We start from the raw sequence: 21,912 nt of genomic DNA, 5'->3' as shown, positions 1-21,912 counted from the left end.
TAGGATGGAAAGAAGATATTAAAACTTGAGATGGTATTTAGGTATTTAGTATTTAGGTTACTCCAACAACGTAATCATCTGACTCATAAGCTGAGTCTGAGGCATTTGTGTTGTCTATAAGAGTTTTAATGGAGACGGTGCATCTAGAGCACGTTTTTCATTGCACTGAGTTTGTTGGCTGCCTATCAGCAAGAAAGTACCAAAAAGGGAAAGAAAAAAAAAAAAAGTTCTGGCTTGAATGGAGACAACTACGAGTTTGAAACAGTTTTGCTTGATAGCTCTGGTTAGTATTAAGGTGAGGGTTGAAACAGTGAGTTGATTTTTGTGCTGACAAAGTGCAAAGGAGGAAGAATGACACCTGAAGGCTTGAACACGTTTGAAAGAGTTGGTTGAAAAGGAGGACTAGAAAATGGAGTCTTGCAAGCGGCATCTTTCAATAAAAATATCTGCCTTAATAGAAGAGAGCCAGGACACTTGAAGACAGAAGTGGTACACTGCAGTTTTGTCAGTAAGCGACAGTACTCGGCTCTTTGGTTCTTGATTTTGGTAAATATTACAGTCAATTTCTTCTATTTTGCATACTTTTTGTGTTTTAAAAAATGCAGTTGAGAGATCTGAAACGTTCACTTTTATTCATGGTGTGACAACTTCGTGCTTCTTAGTCTTACTCTGGACCTTCCAGTCACACTTTCTGTATTTGACCTTGAAGTCTCATCTCTTTTGCGCCATCTTTTATCACTGGAAAGCAGGAGGAGGGGATGCAGGCTTACTTGTCTGCTGGGGGATTTTAGGGCATACTTAAAAAAAACACCACCACAAAAAAACACCCGCAGCTATGGGGACTAATGACCTGAAGGTTGTAATTTCATGTTAAGAGCTAGCTGTAAACTGTGATGGTTGGTTGTAGCCTTTCTCTGGCTACTTCTGTTCTTACTTGTTCTGTCTGCTCTCAGTTTTATTTCTTACTCCTGTGTCTATTTTTGCGTCTACTTTCACCGTTTGTCTTAGGCTATTTTTGAGTCACAATGTTGAGAGCTCTAGCACAGAACAGACAGCCATCGTGTCAGTTCCAGTACTGTGGTCATCTTTGGAAGATAGCGTCCCTGCACTAGCAACTTTACAGCTCTACGCGACTGGTCTCAGCATCAATGTGGGCAAAATTTGGTATATATGCGATGGATTTTTTTTTAGCATTTTTTTCCCTTAAACTAGGGAAAGTATCTACTGAGCATGGATATTAAAGTTTTTTGATCCTAGCTAAAGTTGGGCAGACTTTACAGTATAGATAAAAATTACATCTGCCTGTGGTGAAGCATGGGGATAGCAGTGCTCAGCTAACCTGTATAAATGCTTTTTTTCTTTCTTTTTTTTTTTTTTTTAAAGGTAGAGAAGGGCAATTTACGAAGGCGATTGAATTAGTTCCTTTCTGCTTATTTTAATTCCTGGCATTTTTTCAGAGTATTGACTAAAGGGCTCTCACTGTTCAGTTGTCAAATATTGCAACCTTAAATGTAACTGCTTGCCCATGAGTTTCTAAAATACCATTTTAAAGCTTTATTTATTGGTAATGACACCTATGTAGTCTATTAGCAGTTAAAGCAAGCCAGCTGTTTGCCACAACCAGAAATAACTAATCACAACAGAATTAATTCCCTTGTTACTCATGTTAGCCTCTCTAATGTTCCTGCTTTCCCAATTCTGTCTCAGTCAAGCATCCTGCAGCATACCTGCAAAGACACTAACTTCAGATCATAGGAATACAAAAGGAGAAAACTTTTAGAAGAAACTCCTTTAAATACTACATTCCTCTTCACTGCTAACAGAGCATAGTGCTTCCAATGACTCCTCATTTCAGCACTGAGATAGATTGCTGTCAGACTGACTTGAAGTAATGGTAGGTTTTATGAGATCTGAAGTTGTTTTTAAAATTTCCAGTGAGAACGTAATGTTTTGGCTTATCACACGTCATGTTCCTACTTGGGAATACTTGTTTAATGAGCCTAATATGGTTTTATTTTTAGTGTAAGTCATATTATAGCTACTTAAATGTGTATGTCTTGGATCATAAAGACAGAAGTTAATTTATAGAAGCCATAGTCTTTATTTATCAGTTGCTCTTCCATATTTGTCTAACTTCCTCTTGGGAAGATATTTCCGTGCTTTTACATATTGGACCTTCGGGTTTTTCCTGTACTTCTGAACATATTGTGCGTATCTCAGATCTGACCGTGTAGTTCTGGATCTTACTGATCTTCTTCTACAAGAGGTATTCAGAACTTATTTAATCATTCTAGAATAAGCATGTAATTCTTAACATGTCTCATTTTATAAAGCTACATTATTTATAGATGTAAACCTTACGCAGGCTGTTACAAAGCATCTCAAAGATACAGTCTGTGAAGTCAGAACTTCTGAAGGCTTACAGTTATAAAGCAAGTAACGAATTAGGAAACTTTTCTTCACAGTGATCTCTACTGATGCTTTCATCAGGGTGATTTTTAGCATAGTTATGATAGCACAGAAGTCAATAGGGAAGGAAAATTAAGATATGCAGGCTTTTCTCCTGTAAAATTAAGCATGTAGTTATGCTGTTGAGGACAACAATGGGTCCTATTTCCCTATTAAAGATGTTTCTGTAGAAGAATAAAAGCAAGACCAACAGTTCCCTTAAATCAGTAGTCACATTATCATCTCAGCCTTTTGTACTTCCTTTTAGTATGTGATGCTGTAATATAATATATTGAATAGACCTAGATACCACCTGGAGCAAGCTTATAAACAACAGTATAGGTATCAGTGGTGCCAACTTTGGACCAAGACATTGTTCCTAAGTTACTTTCAGCTTGGCTATGAATTATATTTTTGGAGGCATTGTAAGGGTGGAATGAAAATCTGTCATAGGATCAGCATGATGGGATAAACCTTGGTATCCCAATCTGTATGAGCAGTCACGGTGGTGAGAAGACTGTACGCCTCTAGTACAAGTATGAGGGAGCAGTCTGCATGGTAAGAAACAAGCTGGAAGTGAAAAGGCAAAGTTACAGGGACTGAAAACTTAGGAGAATCCTTTCAGCTAGTGGTTTTGAGTGCTGTGGTGGGACAAGGCAGGAATGATGTGCTTCGTGGCTTGGCACTGATGTTTCTTGGACATGTCCCAGAGGTGTATGTGGTACTTGCTGGAAGCACAGCTTAGAGCGACATATTCCCCTCTAACCTGTTCTTAGAAGGAAAAGGAGAAATTACCTTGGAATTTCTGGAAGGTTTCAAAACTTTCTCTGCAAAGATGATTGTAACTCGTATACCAACCGGCGTGCTTCTCCAGGCTTTCTGTTGTGACACACAGGTTCTCCCCATTCCTCACAAACCCCTTTCTGTGCTGGGATCCCCCTTCCTCCCGAATTACCTTAGGATCTTGCAACTCCGCCATCAATATCGACCTCTTTCTCATCTAAGAATCGTCCTGCCAAAATGGCTGCCGCTGTCACAGGAACTGATAGCGCTGTGTCCTGTCATACGCTGGGCCTCCGCCCAAACGCAGCCTGTCTGCCCCACAGCCTTGTCCTAGGGCGTGCTGTGGAAATCTACATCGGTTCAGAAAGGCTTGCAGGAAATCCACTGGGGCAAAGCTGGAAGCAGATCCAAGGCTATTGCCTGAAGCTCAAAACCTGTAAGTCATAGATTTCTGGAGGCTGGGGGCGTATTTGAGGGAGGTCTTACCTTGTACATACTCCCTGCTTGTGCTTTTCCTTGTGCAACTGCTACTGGGCGCAATAAACTGGTATTTATTTATTTGTTTGTGCTTAGCATTAGATTCACTTTAGCTTATATTTTGTCTATATGGCAAAATAATGAATTGTGGCATAGTTTTCTTCAGTTAACATTCCATTAGAGTAGAATGTGTTCTTGTTTAAAAACAAAACAAAACAACACTAAAACAGCTGGTTGCTTATCAACAGCCGACTGCATTAAAAGGCACTTTTTCATTTTGCTCTGTATAGAAAATTGTTGTGGTTTTAGGGTGGATTTCCTGGCAATCGTCACAGGAAGTGGAGGTGCTGGGAATGTGTATATAGTTTATTTTTTTCTCAAGAAACTCCTTGTTCTTAAAACTTCGATTTATGTGGGCTTCACTTCAAGGCTGATTTTTTTTTTTTTTCCTCCCTCTGCTTCCCCCCAAGTGGGAAGGCAAATCTTAGGTTCTGTGGTCCTGTGCAAGTTTACATTTTAAAAAAAAGCTCATTGACTAGATCGTTATTTCTTAAGCTTTGGCAAAATATGAGGGGCAGCAACCTGTGGTAGATACTCTGGATGAATAGAATAGAATAGTTGAGTTAGATGATGGCTGAAGTTCCCTCATAGCCCAACTGCAAATGCAGGGCTCGTGGTGTAGCTTAGTGTATTGATGTCAGCTGTGAGGTGCACCAGTGTTGAAAGCGAGAAGTTCAGCTCTTTTGTTAATTCTTCAGCTCATGGGACTACTTAGTTTGGGAGACTTTTAATGAAACCATTTCAGCTGCTCTGTGTGCCACTTGTATGTCGCTGTACAGCTAGTTATCGCTGTTCTCGGGTCTGTATAATCGGCGTGTTCCCTGCTCTATACTAATGCACTTCTTTCCTAAGCAAGCAGTTATTTCTTGTCCAGATAAGCTTTTTTTCTTTTTTTCTCCAGTTGCCCTTCTGGTAAGCATTTGACTCCAGCAGTGTAGGCTATGCATGCCTCTTATCTCTCAGGACCTGAAATGACGTTTCACGTGTCTTAGTGGTGTTAGGTGCAGTCAGACTTCACCCTGGCAGCCCTGTGTCCACCTGCAGTACTATTTAGCACAAGTTCTTGTTTAGCTTTTCAATCATATGGGAAAGACTTGAAGGAGATTGGTTTGTGTGGCACTTACAACTTTGGTATGTAGTGCTGTGTTCAGTTCTTACTTCTTGCTGATTCCGAGAACTATTTATCTCCTCTCAGAAAACAAAAGGACAATTTGATATACTTCAGACATTTTAAACACGTACTTTCCTGACTTTCTGATATGATGAGCATGTAATTTTTATACAGGTATTTTTGAAATGATGTGAAAATGAAGGATTTGTTTGTATTTTACACACAGAGCTCTTGAGTGCTTGCATGAAGTCTTGGTTGTATGATTAATTCTAGAAAGTGCATGGACTTGATGTGTTAAGTAAAGTTACATGGTTACATGCTACATGGAAGTATTTAGCCCAAGCAGAGTATTTGGATAGGTCATGTTTTCCTGTATTTTGCAACAGCAACAAACAGTGTTTAAAAACAGAGACCAAAACAAACAAAAAACTACAACGGTAATAAAGGAAAAAAAAAAAAGCCTACCTCATTCCACCAGCAAACTAGTTTATTGCTTGTCTGTCTTCTGAAGTAGTTTTATACCTGTGATTTTTATAACTTACTGCTTGTTTTCCAAAATTTTATTGTAAAGAGGAAGAATAAACCTTACAATTGAAATAGAAGCAGCAGAAGTTCTGCAGTCATTAAATATGTAAGGATCTGAAAATGAAGGAAAATTTTAAAATATAATGTTTTAAATTGTGGAGTTGCTTTATCTTCCTGACAATCTTTTTTTTTTTTTTAACTTTCACAAAAATTTTTGACTTTAACAAATTTTTTTTTTCCATTCTTGATTGTTGACATTTTATGAGAACAGTAGTGTTTGTTGTGGTTAGCTCTTGCGATTTGATAGAAGTGTTATGATATTTCTTTACTTTTTACCATTAAAACTCAGAGCCAGATAGTTCTGAGTCCCATCGTTCTCAAGAAATGTTGTGGCTTTTATTGTTTTAAGTACACAACTAAAATGCTAGGGGGTGGGAGGGGACAGGGACACAAAAATCTCCTTTTTATTAATTTCAAATCTGATTTAAAGCAGACTTTTTTTGAGGACCTGAATTATACTTTAGCTTATGTGGTTGCTAATATTGCGTTTAAGAATAGGCTCAATAGCAAGGCTGTTTGTTAACCATGTGCATTTTGGTAGTGTTTAGGAAAAATCTAGATCAGAATCCACAGAATATACTGAGTTAGATAAGGCAGATGGAATTGGAGACAGGTCCCAACAATGTGAACGATTTAAGGATCCTAACTGCTTGCAATGCCATAATTATAGATTTTTGGGATGCTGACAAAATAAAGGGGAGGGGTGAGATGACCATAGAAGGTGTGCTAAATGGAAGGAGAGAAGAACAGAAGCTCAGTAGAAGCAAAGCAAGTATGGAATTGTGCTATGATGAAGAGACTGGGGAGGAGATTGCAAGTGCCTAACATAGCATAGGCAGGGGAAAAAGTGTTGTCAGAATGAGTCTTTGGCTTTCTTCATCTCTTCTTTCTCTGTTGGGTCTGGCTGGCTTTCTCTTCAGTTTTTCTTGACTGTTAACACAGGCAGGGAATTGAAGATGCATCACTGTTTGCGTATTCTGGGTGGTTTGGGGTGATTTCCCTTGCCTGGGCTCAGAAGGAATGCTGGGTGGCACGTGGTATTTCGATATTGCATATCTTCCTGTTGCTGCCTTCTTCAAATCATTATTTGTACAAGTGACAAACTAGCTCCACCCTTTGCCTTCTAACTGGCATTTCAGTTCTGTTGCTTTTTTTGATCTAACCATGTTCATTCTACTTCTGTTTGCTCCCTGTGGCACTCTTCCTCTAACTGCAGTTCAGTGCTACCATGCTTGATATTCCTTGGCCAGCTGACAGCTCACTTTTCTAATGCACGTGGAGCCTAACAGTTTCATAGACAGGTACTACTTCTCGTCCTGGGCTTCTGGTCAGTAGGGCTTTTTCCCCATCCTATGTAATGAACGTTACCGCCCTGCATGTAGATGAACAGAAGTAATGGCTTCACAGAGGGGTGTGAACTCGTCCCGTTTAAATCGCTAACACACGAGTCTGACTAATGTTAATGTGTTCAGTCATTTACTTGTTGGCTGCTCTAGCAGAAATATTAGTCAAGCATTCTTCGATCACAAACAGCTTTAGTTTGTGGATAAATGAAATGCCATCAGTTCTACCAGCAAATCTGAGAACCTTATCCTCAGACTTGCTGTCAGTTTTTCCTCAAAATGTACAAGAAATCCATAGTTGCCAAAATTACAATTTTAAACAAATGTATGTTGTTCAGAAACACATTACCTTAAAGTCAAAAGTATTTTTCCACTTGTATCTTGTATGTTCTGTTATGCAGCCCAATACTTCATTCTTTATCTACTTTAGCTTTTACAATAATTCTCTGAAACAGTATGCTTGGATAGCAGATTCAGTTGAAGACAGGTATTTTAACCCAAAATACTGCTACTCTTAATATTTGAGCATAGCTTATAATGCAAATAAATATTTGATCTATCACGTTTTAGTAGAACTTAGACCTAGAGAAGAGCACTTTTCTCAATCAGCACGGTTAGAAATTCAACACAGGAACTTTCTGCATTATGTCTAAAATAATCTTGTTTGCTTTGATTAATTTTCTACTGCATATTTACATGGTTACTAGAAAATGGGGAGGGGGAAGAGAGAGATGCATGTAATCATTTTTGTAATTTTTTTCAGGTATTTTTAGCAGCAATGATGTAGCAGTATCATTTCCAAATGCAGTATCTGGCTCAGGATCTAGCACTCCCGTTTCCAGTTCTCATTTACCTCAGCAGGCTTCAGGCCACTTGCAGCAAGTGGGAGCTCTGTCACCTTCAACTGCGCCTTCTATAACTACTGTTGTTGCTGCAACTCAGGTAAACTATCACAAGAGTTTAAGTTAGCAAACAATGTTATTGACCCGCTTATTTTCAGTGTTACGAGAAAACATCATTTATTTGGGAAACAGGTTAATAAACGTATTTGTTGTGAAAATGTCATTATAGTGGCTAGAGTTTCCCCACAATATTACATATTTCTCTATCTGTAGAATACATAGATTTAAAAAAAAAAAGTCGTCCGTGGAAGTATGTAATAATAATGATTATATCGTGTAACCCTAAATGCTGGTTACAGTTTGTCACTGCTCCAGACAATGTCTGTTATCAGAGCAGTGTTTTGAGAAAGGATTTAAAAGAGGAAATCAGGTAAAGTTTTTGAATGTTTCATGTAAATAAAATATGGTGATGTCAATTAAAGGATGAATGGATTTATGTGGGAGAATTGAAAAATGGACAACTAAAGCTAGCCTTGGCAAAGAGGAGGCCGAGGTTGGCATCTTGATAGCAGATGGAAGTTGACAGACATATCATAGTTTTGTATTCAAGGTCATACAAATAAAGGTACATAGGTTGTGTTTGCTGAAGGGATAAGGGAGGAAGAGTGCAGAAGGAAGTATGACATGGTCAAAGTAATGAAACGGAACAATTATCTTGATGGTAGTATTTTGTGTGAATTTAAATTGGACAAGATTACATTTGGGAAAGCCATGGAGTATGAAGCTATAGCTGTAGAGAGCCAACGTGGTTAGAGTGAGTATGAAGGAATAGTGTACTGGGCATAATGGTTCTTGTACTTTGTGTTACTTGTATTTTGTTTTTTATTGGGAATCTGTTTTACAACTAATATATCAAATGTATCTTCTGGTGTGTGCATACAAGTCATCAGTTTTTAACTTAGAGAAACTACAGTTCTATAGACTTAAAATAGTGTATATAAACCTGAAACTTGTGTAATAGCTGTATAGTGGAAGTACTGTATGTAGACAAGTGTAGAATGCATTTCAATATCAAATGACACTGTTGCATATAGCAGGTAGTACGTACTTTTAAAGTAATTCTTCCGGATTCATTTCCAAAACAAGTAAGCCTTGTGTTATCCTAATGTGCTTGTGTCTGATTTCTGTATCATAACGTTGGAAACAGCTGTCTAGTTTCACCCCAAACTGGGTGACATCTCCACAGAAATTGATAGAAACCATTTTAAGGAAGTAAATTAAAAAAAAAACAACCAGAAAACCACGGTGCTTTTGGGAAGAGCTAATGTAGCATTGAGCTATCGTGAGGTCAACTCAAACAAAACTGCTGAACAACCTCACCAGCTTGTGTTGACAATATGGTAAGAGGGCAAATGAACTTGGTGTTAGAGGGAAAACAGTTTCTATTCAAAACAGATACAGTAGACTTGAAAGAGGTAAAAGAGCAAACAATGGCAAGGACCAGCAATTTTATAAGGAATGAGTAAATGGTGTAGGACTCCTGGCCTGAAAAGGAGTCTCTCTGATTGAATAAGCCAAAGGAATGTAAAATCAGAGTTAACATGGAATAGGTAAATAAGCAAGAGCTGTACACAGTTGCTTTCTATTTGTTAAACTCTGGAGGATAAATGGATTAAAAAAGCAATGGGACAGAACCCATATGCTGTTTCCCAACTTTTAGGACTCGCAAACCTAAATATAGAACACCTCTGCCATAAAGAGAGGCTGAGGGAGCTGGGGTTGTTCAGCCTGGAGAAGAGAAGGCCCCAGGGAGACCTTACAGCAGCCTGCCAGTACCTAAAGGGGGCTACAGGAAAGCTGGGGAGGGACTTTTGGTCAGGGGTGTGGTGATAGGACAAGGGGGAATGGCTTGAAGAGAAAAGAGATTAGATTAGATTAGATATTAGGAAGAAATTTTTTACAATGAAGGTGGTGAGGCCCTGGCCCAGGCTGCCCAGAGAAGCTGTGGCTGCCCCGTCCCTGGAGGTGTTCAAGGCCAGGCTGGATGGGGCTTTGGGCAACCTGGGCTGGTGGGAGGTGTCCCTGCCCATGGCAGGGGGTTGGAACTGGGTGATCCTTAGGGTCCCTTCCAACCCAAACAATTCTGTGATAATGATTGTGTGATGATTTAAAAAAAAAAAAAAAAAAAAAAAAAGGCAGTTGTCTGCGCTGTGAAAGTGTCTTTGTTTCATGCTAAATCATGATGACCACCTGTAACTTTGTTTTTCCTGGACTCTGTGAATTTTAGTTCATGAGGTCCTTACTGGTATTTGAACAGACTCGGTCAAGAGAACCTATTTTACCATGCAGTTGTTCCTAAGTCAAGAGAACCGTTTCACCATGCAGCTGTGGACATGACTGAATATGCTTCAAGGGTGAGGGTTTACCTACTTAGTTCTGCGAGGTTTCATAAGAATGCTGCATCAGCTGACTGGGCTCTTGTGGGTGTATTATCAGTGTTTACCCACCTCTTGACCATGAAAGTCTTCAAATAATGGTGTGCTAATGTGTTTTTTGTGTAGTGCTCTAATTAAAAGAAAATCAGCCAAGATGCTAGGCGTACCTACAATGATTACTAGTTAAGGTAAGCTTGTGCCCCTATAGAAGGTAAAAGGTAATGGTTTAAAAGGTTGGGTTTATTTGAACTATTATTTAAGAAAGTAACTATGCTCAAAATTTGATTGCTGAGCTGTTTGGTCAGCATGACTGATGTGCAGTTAATACTAAAAATGGGAATAGCCTAAAATATATGCTGTTAAATCACACTCCTCTAAGACTTCATTTAAGTTTTCTTTTTCTATTAGGCAACTATAAATTATGATTTTGGAGAGATCATAACTTTGACAAATCTTGATGTATTTTGTATCCTTTTTTTTTTAATTTTGGGGTGTTAGGAAATTCCAAAGAGAAGGTCTTACGGAAAAATCTACTTCCATAGAGTGAGTCTCAAAATTGGCTGAACTGTTTTGACAAGGAGGCTGTGGTAGACATCTAATACAGAAAATTTTACTCGTAGCATTAGGAAAACTTGAAAGCAATACTACCCTGATTGTATTGTTGAATAACTGCTATGTCCATATAAAACTGAAGTGATGAAAACCCAAAAAAATAGTACACCCCCCAGTACTACTTTTTCCTCCAGCAACTAAACAACACTATTTTTTTTTAATTTTTTTTTTTGAATCCTGGAATTCTGGTTTTTAATTCTTTGATTCTCTTGTCTGGTAGGATGGGATGGCTCCCCCAGTGCTTTTTGTTTGTTTTTAAGACTGACCTCATTGTAATCACCTTTTCTTACATATCTCACTTTCTGTCTTCATCCCACCCATGATTTTTATTCCAATCTAATAAATTCAGAAGAGATGATTAGCTTGTGTTCCATGCTGTGCCATAACTGAATTTAACTGCTGGTGTTTCTCACCATATATATATATATATGACTGATAGATTACACAGTGCAATTAAGTAGGACTTTATTAGCATGACAATGCATTTAACAATTGCAAGAGCATAAGCAAAAGACATCTTCTCTGAGAAGTATGTCTTTAACTTTTTCATGAAAATTAATGTGTGTTTTGTTAAGAAAAAACACTTTCTTGCATTTTTGGTCTGAATATTGTCTTAATTTTTCCTTGTTAAGACAAGTCACAGTTTGGACCAACACAAGGTTCTGTGTTCAGCTTTTATTTGAAGTTTTCCTTGTGTTTCATACTTGATTGCATCAGAGCTGGTGGTTACGCCGTTCTGCAACAGCCTGCTATATTGCACTTTCTGATAAGCTATTCTTAGTGACTAATACATGTGTATAACAAAAGTAGTGACCTAGGTGCCTTAGCATCTTTTGGTATTCTCCATCAGTGTTTGTTTTCTGCTTGTCAGGAAATGCTGGTCGTTAGAGTAACTTAGTTTAGTTTTATTTTTTAAATTACTTTTAGTAAATTACCTGTTTTATAGTGAAGGAGATGTTTGCTGCTTTGGTTAAGATTGAGATTGGTCAAGCTGTCTATTCCTTGTGGTTCCCTAAATGAGTGAAACTACCCAAGTAGTGCTCCATGCCCGTTTGTTTCTGGGCTCTCTGTGCACACAGAATACAGCATCAGACTGCAGAAATAGAAGTAAAAGTTTTTGACGGGGTTTTATCCAGTCGTTGGTTAATTTCTCAGACTTCATTCTTTTAATGAAAAATCATTAATAATATTTTTAGTGCAAGTAGAATATGCATGTAGTGGTTTCTTTACAATAGAACCTCTTATTTTCAAGATTTGTAGCTAATTTGCTCTTCGGTGCTGGTATTGTATGAGTCAGTAATGAATGATGGTTATAGTAATCACGGTTTATGCAGAAATTATTTTCAGAATTTCATTTTGGAAACTGTGCTTAAGTTGCAACTTTGGATTTATTTTGCCTCCCATGTGACGGTATCTAAGGTTCTAGTGGTTGTAAGAAAGAGAACCGTGGGGCAGTTTGAAGCAGTATTGCACATCCGTGACACTAACCTGTCTTACAGATGTAGTCCAAAGGGTTGCTTTGTGTTTCTTAGCACAGAGAGAAAAATGTTGCTAGTAGATTCTTTCTTTTCTCAAGCTTTTCTTCCTCCATGGTTTCTATTTTGTTTTCTCCCCAAGTATCCATCTCTTAGTTTGTGCAGCGTGTTTCCTTGACCACAGAAGCAGCTAATAGAGGGAAGAAGAAGCATCTGTAACAGCAGTCCTTGTGACTTGCACAGGGATAGGGAGACTGAATAGCTGCTGTTCGTGACTTTAGTCCAGGATTTAATTGTGGTGGTGTGAGAGGTCCACTTCAACACAGTGTAATAAACTACTGCCTCGGCGGTGGAGATGTGATAATTGGGAAGGTAGGTGCTGCTACTCAGTTGCAATTCTAAGTGAAATAAGTTTGCTTTAATCACTTCCATTATCCCTGAAGTCTGTTTGGCTTTGCTCCCCTTAGGAGCAGTAGGAAAACAGCAGGGTTTTCTTTAGCATTCATATAGTGGTGGTTATCCTCCTTTGTGTGATCCAGCCTTTAGAGAGAGATAAGGCTTAATTTTTTCAATAGGTTTGGAGTTATTTGTTAACAATAGAGGAATGTGAAAGCTCAGGAATCCTAAGATCTTTTCAGATGCTGAATGTATGGCAACTGATGTTTCAGATGCTGCTGTCCTGCAGTTTTTATTTTCTCACTTTCTGAATTACTCTAGTCCCTAGTTTTGGATCTGTGTAGCCCCCTGCTCTTTCTCTACACCATTAGTTTACACTGTTTTTGTATTTTCCTATTTTAGTGTTTTTTCTTCTGTGATGGTTCAAGTCTGCTCATCATTTGGCATATTCTCAAGGCAACCTTCTCCTCCTTTTTCTTTTTTTTTCCTTTCAAAAGAAAAACAAAAAAAAACAACACAATAACTGGTAAAAAGCAATGCTGTTCTTAATTCTTGTGCCAGCCAACAGAGGTTAGGAGTGACTTCAAGAGCAATGCTAATGATGCCTTCCAAAACAGGGGTGCAGCGTTCTCTGTAGCTGAAATGATGATTGCGTAAAAATACAGCTTCAACAAATAGTCCTTACTGAAAAGGCACTTTTAGCGGGCAAGTCTTCAGAAGGCGGATTTGGCATTTTTGTAGGACAGCATAATGCACCTGATTGGTAGTGCTACTGAGTATCCAGTTTTAACAACAAATTATGGGTGTCATATTCTCAAATTCAGTATGGCCAATGAAGATACTCCTCCATCCGCTTCTGTATCCCGGTCTTCTTCAGAGAAACATACCCTCTTCCCTATTCTTCCCTGATTATTTTTTTAATGTTCAGCTTGAAGTAAATGTGAGGAAGGGAAGAAAGTTTCAGGATAACTGATGTGTGCTAGAGCTGGGCAGGTAAAAATGTAAGTCCATTTAAATGAAGTTTCTGGGCTATCCTTTCTGTGGGTGCTCTAGAAAATGGTAGGTCTTGTTAGCTGTCAGTGCTTTAATGAGCTTTTCTTCAGGGGGTAGAAAAAAAAACATGAAAAAGGACAAACTGTCCTCAGTTGTAGGATGCTGTGACATGACAGACGTGATAATCTCGGACTTCAAGTAACCTGCACTAGATGGTTGGTTGCTTAAGTGGGCATCCTGCTTCAGTCCCAAAGGTACACATCACAACCACGTGTGATGGCTGAAGTTAAGGATTTAGTATAATGCACATGTGGACAGCTTTGGGTCAGAACATCTGAAGACTTAAAACTAGAGGTGTTAAAATCATCTCAACAGACCTATTTAAATAGAATAACCCTTTCTTGCTGTGCAAAATAATTTATCCTAATTATGGTAAATTTAGCTGTGCAATCAAGGATAATTTCCATAACTTGGGAAGACCCTTACATTGTTTTTATATTTCTTCAGGTCAATTTCTGAAGTCTGTTTCCTAATACAGAAATAACAGATGTTGAATGCTTGAATAGATGTTATGATGTCCAGAGTGCAGTTAAAGAGCAGAAATCTGTGCAGCCAAGCCTAGTGACTTGGCTGGGTCCTTTATATTGTATAACAGTTATTTGGGTGGGTGCCTTAAAATGAAACCTCTTAACACCTAGGAATCAGTCATTTATATAAGCATTGATAGTGCTTATTATTATAATACGTTATTTTTTCTTAATTTTTTCCAAAATATGTTACCTCTGGTGATCATGACACCAGGTCATACCAGGGTTTTCCTTTCTTTGATAGTAAATCAAATATATGATCTTTCTTGCAGATAAGCACTTTGTTCTGGTTTCTGTTTTTTAAATTCTTTCTAAAGGTGATTTGCTTTAAATTTGAGTGGTAATTAAAAATAGAATAATAAATCATCTCGCAATTATGATACTGCGTGGTTTTAAGCAGCATGCTTCCAGAAAAAGGAAATCATATCCTTACAGTGATACTATAATTCTCTAATAAATAGATGTGGTGGATACATGAAAACCACTTAACATATTTTATGTGACTATCAAAACACCTCTTGGTGATAAGATCTCTCAGAAGAGGCTCCTAGCTGTGGGGTCAAAGGTAAAATATCAACATGTATCACGGAGTGTTTGGATGTGAAGATTATTCTGTTCTCTTTATCCCTAAACTTAAGGAAAAAGGGAAAAGCAGCAGCAGCATATTCAACAAAAAGAAATCATTCTTAAAAAAAGTACGCTGCTCATCCTTGGGGCGCTGCCAGAGGAAGCTGCCAATGCTGGTAGATTTAGGAAGTGTTCTAAACGCATCCCTCAGTGTGCTTCAGACAGAAAGGGGTTTGGTATTGTGGTGTAAGTTTTCAATGCAAAACACTGATCTTCCTTCCCAAACCACTAAACCATGTTTGTGTCACAGCCACTTAAATTTAAGAGACTCAGAGAAACAAAAAATGTAAAAAAGAAGGATGCTGGTAAGATTTTGTCATCTCAATTTTGTCGGTCACTTAAAAGCTGTTTTAATTCTTTGTTACTTCTAGGCAAAATGGGTAAAAATCCAATTTTCCTTTCATTCGATCTGACTGGGGATTTTTGGGGTGGGGGTGGAGGAGAGTAGCAAGGAGGAAGAATTTACAGCCAGAGGGAAAATTCCTTCTAACATGTGACCCAACTAGAAGAACAAAGGGATCATAGTTGCAAGTAATCTAGTATTTAGCCCAATTAAAATCCTTACTTTTTATATTCTCCCCTTGCTTCAGTGAGATTGCCTTCGCATACACTCATGCAATACCCAGGTAGCCTGAGAGGCAGTTGCAGGATCTTGCGCAGCGCTGCATGCTGAGACAACTGCATCAACGTTTCGGGCTAGCAATAAATGTTTTCTGCCTTCGAGCTGAAGCTTATTTAGCTTGGCTTATCTGGTGCTGCTGTAGCAACCATCAGTCTCCAGGCAACTGAGGCACATTGACCTCTTCGTTGAACTGAGTGTAGCACTACTTCAATTTAGCTGCCTGAGACAATAGTAATGGTGGTGAATGTGAAAAATGTGAAATTTTCTAGTCCGCATGCAATGGGAAGAATGATGATTGTAAAAAAATATTAGATGAGGCCAGTTGTTTAGCTTTGACTTGAAATAGATTGCAAGTTTATGTAGCATCTATCCTTTGTTACAGGCTGCAAAGTTCATTGCTGAGGCTGCGTCCTTACAGGCCTTGTGTAAAATGTTGAGTGTCTTGCAAATGTTTCTACACAGCAGCAATTCTGCTGCTATGGGTGTCCATTTCATCACTTAAACTGCAAAGACTGTTGAGCTTTATTTAGAAATTTGCAATGTCAAGATGTGTGAATAAAGAGCTGATTTATTATTACTATTTTTGAAAATACAGACAATTTTGAAGGTAGTTACTTCTCTCAGATTCGTTATTTACCATATTATGAGTGTATCTCACTAAGAGGGATTTCTTCGGGATACTTGTGAAGAAAACAGATTACCCTGTGGGTATGCGGGTCGGTTTCCTAATCAAGTCGTTCTCTCTGCTAGTCAATACGAAACTGAAATTGGGATTCCTGACACACAGGTTGGTGCTCTTAAGGAAAACAGGTTAGTGGGCAGAATGCTGCTTCCGTTGTCTGTGTAGAGCACATCCAGGTTAAGTGCTGTGGAGACAGAGGCGGATGGAAAGGATGGAGGAACAAACTTGAGGTAAAGGGGATTTGTGTTGAAATGGTAGCTCTGGTGGCATTTAGTTTGTGCAGGAGGTGGAGGGAGCCCAGAGTTTTATCGTTGTAAAACCTCCTTTTGACATAAAAGGGGGGAGGGGAAGGGAAGAGGGAGAAAAAAACTTGGACTTTTTAGTGAGGTAGTTTTCTAGTAAATTTTTGTTCAGGCCTATTTTTTAGTGTTTAATTCTTAAATAATTTGCAATGGCCTAAAATTTTACAGTATCCAGCTTAGTTAATGTACAAGAGACCAGTAAACTGGTTCTACCATTGAGGTTATAGCTTTTTCCCATTATTGGAAGAGAGGCCTTCTACCCATGTGGTTTTTAATGACTTGATGTGCCCTTGTTGTACAGTGGGCAGAGGTATAAATTAGTTTCTGTAGGTGTGCCATTAATTTTTCATTTTGCCTTTCAAATCCCACTGAGTTTCCCAGTTGCATTCATTCATGCCTTTCCTGGCAAATATTTGAGTGCTCTTGTTTGAAGGTTAGATGATTTCATTTAATTGAAGGATTTATTTGTACATTTAATCAAAACAATTGATTCTCAAAGACAGTATGTGATTATTTGCTTGTTCATAAGCAAGAGTCTTCATCACAGTTAAAAGTTCAAAGTATTTATTTGTGCTAGTAACATAAAAAGTAATAATGATGTGAATAATGTATCCATAGGATGATTTACAAGTCACATATACAGTTTTCCTAACAGATTTTAATTATAGTCATTTATACATTTGTAATTGAATGCTTTATAATTGAAAAGTTGCTTTTTATTCAAAGATATCACAAAACTGTTTTCTGATTTCCTTTTAATTTTTCCAGCATCTTAATCAAGCTTTTCTGTTAATTATTTTATTTTAGCCAGTTAGTGAATTCTTTTTGTATATGGTCCAATTAATTTCAGAAAATTGTATCCTTCTTGCACCTGTTAAAAACAAAACAAAAACCCACCAAACTTCAAGGCATTTAATGTTCTTGATGGTAATGGAGGCAGTATGGGATGGGTTATCTTTTCAATCCCAGTATTCCTTTTGGGGAATGAATGAGTAACAGGTCATAGTAAATGTTGGGGATTGATTCGTATTGTTGATGAATGCGTGATAGCAAATGAGGGGAGATTAGCTGAAAAAAGATGTGAAAGAATACAAAAATTCAAAAGGTATAAAGGAAGGAATTGGTTCAGTTGAAATAAATCACCAGTATTTATCATGATGCATTTTAAAATTATTCTTTTGCGCTATTCATTTTGAAAAGTCATATGATGGTTTAAAAAAACCCACAAAGCAAAGCAGAAATCCGTTAGGTATTTTTTTTTTTTTCAATGGAAGCAAGGTCTAAATAAGATTTTGAAGCATATTCCATATTTGTGGTGAGTTGATGCAAGAGTTGAATTGCAACAGTTGATTTAGCAGAACTCTCTCTTGGGAATCCTAGCAATTTTGGTGTGTTGTTGCAGTTAACTGTGGTCTGACAACCCTTATGGTGGTGTGTTTGCCATCCCATATGAAGACTTAACAGAAATCAGAGAAGGCAAGTAATGATGTGTGGGTTCCCCTCCACATCTCTTAAATGAAGTTAAAGAAGATACCAAAGGTACTGAAAAAGGACTTGATAGCACATTCTTCCATTGCCTTGGACCGAAGAAAAGCCAACTTCTATGTGCTCTGCACAGTGTGATTGGCTTAAAAAATTCTAGGGGTAAAATCACCTTTCTTTGTCCAAATTAAGCTAGGAGACAAAAGGCCGCGTTGCTTTTACAGGTATCACTTGATAGGCAAGCTCTTTCCACTTCTCAAGAAAAGCAGCTGATTTGTATGTATGTATATCATCAATTTTTACTTAGCATCATGTATATAGCATGAATATGTTTCAATATCTAAGCTCTTTCTTATTTCAATGTAGGTTATAATTCTGCTGATATTTTTTCAGATAAATGTTACTTGCCATTGACTGAAATACATTAGTATGACTTACAGAAGGTGACTTACAGAAAAAGCATGCTGACCTTAATATTTGGTCAACACCTTGAATTTCCTTCCATGTTTTGTGAAGCCAATCAGTTGCATGCACTAGTAACATCTTCCCGAAGTGTAGCAGAACACCCTGAAATATTTAGGTTGAAATTTCAACTGCATTGATTATTTTATACTCTTCTCAAAAGTAGTTACCAATATAGCTTGTCCAAGTTTGCATGTTTTTGGTGATATCTCGTGCTCTTGATCTCTTCAGCTTGTGTTAATAGGAATTGTGGGTTGTTCTGTGCTTTCTATCACAGCATCATGCTGTGGTTTAAAAAAAAAAAAAAAAAAAAAGTATGATTAGTAAATGTTATGACCCCAAGCATGTAAATCAAAAGGGTATAGTCAGTGCAAGAGCAATGATATGTTCTTATTATAAATGGGAAATAAAAATGTCCTTTCAAGTTATTCTTGTCCAGTATGTATTGGCTGGAGTAGGTAATTGAGTGATGTCACGAATTTGAAAGCCTCATCATACTATAATGCAAAACTACAATTTAGCAATGACTGTTTTAAAGCGGAAGGGCAAAGGTATGTTGATTGGATGGAAGCTGATTAAGAAGCTGTCTCGGAATTGGTTGTGGAGGCCATCCTTGTTGTCCTATGGTGAAAGGAGGAGAGTTCAGTAATGGTTTAACTACAATTAAATCCCTCCCCTTTCTTTCTGGAAGCTCAACTGTAGGCATTTCAGCATTAGGCTAAACAATGGTTTTGAATATGTTAAGCCCCTAACAATTAGGGTGCAGTTTGGGGCATTGAATAATGTGGAGTGATGCAATTGAACCTGACAGCTTCAACAGTCAGCCTACTCATGGGACCTGAAAGTTGTTCACACTTGGTTTCATCTCTCATCACACGCTGAGTATTAAAACCTTACTGGTGTGGAGCTGAGACAGAAATGAGGCCTGTTATCAGAAAATATTTCATAGCATAGAACTTGAAAGGAACAGGGGAATTGGTGTGCTCCAGGGTTTTCCAGTTTTTGGGACCTGATGCAATTGTGTACAGCTAAGCATTGTTGCATTTCCCCCCACCCCCCTTTTTTTTTTGGCTTAAAAAATATTTAACTTTTTACATGAAGAAACTGTATTCCCTGGAAAATTAAAGAAATGTCCAGAATGCTAATGCAAAACTTTATATTCACAGTGTTATCTACTAAAATACAATTTCGAAGTCATGTAAACATTAGAGGAATACAAAAGTATTTTAAATATTCCACAGGATATTGATACGTACTAGTTAAATCCAGCTAACTTGGAAATGCAGTCCTTTGATTAGAGGAATACCCTCTCCTTCCTGTAGCAGAGGAAGTGTTTTTAGGCATCCATCAAATATTGGGCATTTATTCCTATTGCAGTCGGGCACTCTGTGAATTACAACGTATCTTCTTTCTGTGCTGCTCTGCTGCTTATTGCTTTACTGATTTATTGAACATGCCATAAATGAAAGCAGCGTATTATATACCTCTTGATGGGCTTAAATCCTTCTGCAAAAATCTTTTGGAGAAAATTTGCAGCCTTTTCAAAATACCTACTTAGCAGCCTCTTTATTAGTTCGTCCATTTTGATCGTGCGTTGTGTTGACTGTTTAAATGGACTCGGTTGGAACAAAGACTCCTATGCCTTTAAAAGTTTGGGATTTTAGAGCTTGTTTCAGTCCTGTGACCTTAATATGTATTGACAGGATGATTGCGCATTTTTAATAAATGCTTGCTACAGCTTGTTTCAACTGTGAGTGAAACATGAAGCTCCTATTTCACCTTTAAATAATGTAATACTCCTCCACCTCCTCTACTCTCCTGTCAGATGAAGTCGTCACATACATAATAAAGCTTCACAAATCGTTATTCTTGTCATTTTACATTGCCATTTAAAAAAAGTATTTCCATTTTTTTATTTACCTCCAGCTTACTTGAACAATTTTTTTCTAACGTGACTTTTTGCTTGGAGAGCCGCACAGGACCCGTGATGTCACCACAACTTCCGTACTTCCAGCATGTTGTGGGACACCTTGGCTATTATTTTAAAGTATAAACAGGGGTTAAGTTTAGGGTGAACCACCACTTGTGAAAAAGATCAAGTTCTTAGATATTGTTTAAATCATGCTAAGTCTTTTGATCTGTTATATCAGCCCACTTGGCAAACATTGTTTAATTCCTTTGATGTCTTCTGTTTTGTGATGTGATAGTTACTCAACAGACTTCAGCGACTCCTTTCAAGATACTGAGATACTTTTTAGAAAGTTCTTAAAGCTATTCGGGCATGTTTCAGTCAAATAAACGTCTGTTCTCCTTGCTGATTATAGCTGCCCTGCCGTTATGAATTAATATATATAGTTGTTACTGTACAGTTTTAAGCAGCCTCACAGTGAACTACACAGAAGGAGAGTAACAACAATACAGCAGCTTCTGTGTAACACATGAGCAGTAAAGTTACTAGAATTAAGAAAAATCTTTTATAGAAATATGCTCAAACTAGACACCAATAACATTATGCTAAGAACTAGCAAGCTGTATTAAAATTCGTAATCACAACCCATTTATTTATATTAATAAGAGTGTATAGATTTTTAATTTGCTAGCCTTGTCTCTTAGATATGGAAGCAAATAACGGCTGTATCTTAACATGGTCTGTAAGATTTCTTCAGTGAAAGAGGCTTTTTTTTTTTTGAGAGGAAAACAATGAAAATTTACTAATGAGCAATAGTAGTTGATTTGAAATCACTCTGTGTGCTTATGTTGAAGAAAACAGCAGGAGTTGTGCACTCTTGCCTTCTGCATCAGTAAGTGTCACAGTCCTAATACGTATTGTATTACTGGGAGCTGTTGTGTCCAGGTAGGTGGAAATGCCCGTGTTATTTTAAGGCTTAAAATGAATTGAGATTAATTCTACTGGAGACAGACAGTTCTGTAAGAAAAAGAAATAAGAGCCAGATTTGAAGTGAAACTGCAGTTCTGTGTCTAGCAATCTCGCACATACCTTTAAAATGAGAAGTGAAAAAAGCCTCATCATTGTAAGTAATTACTTGTGGCTTTTCCGAACTTCGTGACAGTAGAAGAATGCAAGTATCAAGCGCAATTTCTCACCAGTATATAGTAAATAAAGCATCATTGAAAACAGTTGTGTGAATTCATAAAAGTCCATTCATCAAGTTTAATATGTTGGCTGAAAGCCAAAACTTAATGGTAGTGTGTGATTCTTTCCAGAGACATAGTTTATACTCTGTAATATTTTGCTGTAATAACCAGTATGTTTCCCTCGTCTCTTGTGTGCAGTTAGACATGTCAAAATGTCCCACAAATTGAGTTCCTTACTGTTCACCTTTTTTTTTTTTCCATTTCTAAAAAAAAAAGTTTCCTTTGTAAAGGTTGTTTACTTGCTCTTAAAATGTTCATTCTAAAATGTAAGATCACACAGTTGTGTATCTGTGTATCCCCCCCCTGAATATTGCAATCTTTTTTGTTTGTTCTGAAATAAGTCCTTTTGTCAGGTAGGAAAATGCCTTTTTAATAAGCAGCACTGCCTTTTTTTTTTTTTTTCCTTTGATTGCTTGTCTCTGAAACTCAGCG

At 37.7% G+C, this 21,912-nt stretch overlaps 1 protein-coding gene across 9 annotated transcripts in view; it reads left to right on the top strand.

The window, feature by feature from the left end:
- MLLT10 (MLLT10 histone lysine methyltransferase DOT1L cofactor) overlaps nucleotides 1-21,912 on the top strand; it is a 126,649-nt gene that overhangs the window by 84,256 nt on the left and 20,481 nt on the right. For all 9 annotated transcript variants that reach the window (XM_068673768.1, XM_068673766.1, XM_068673765.1 and 6 more), the window contains one exon: nucleotides 7,571-7,749. In XM_068673768.1, the coding sequence (XP_068529869.1) occupies nucleotides 7,571-7,749 (179 nt within the window). The remainder of the gene's footprint in view (nucleotides 1-7,570; nucleotides 7,750-21,912) is intronic.

This window comes from Anas acuta, chromosome 2 (assembly GCF_963932015.1).
Source record: "Anas acuta chromosome 2, bAnaAcu1.1, whole genome shotgun sequence".
Classification (NCBI taxonomy): domain Eukaryota; kingdom Metazoa; phylum Chordata; class Aves; order Anseriformes; family Anatidae; genus Anas; species Anas acuta.
Note: the sequence above shows the minus strand (reverse complement) of the source record. Positions and strands in the feature narration are given on the sequence as shown.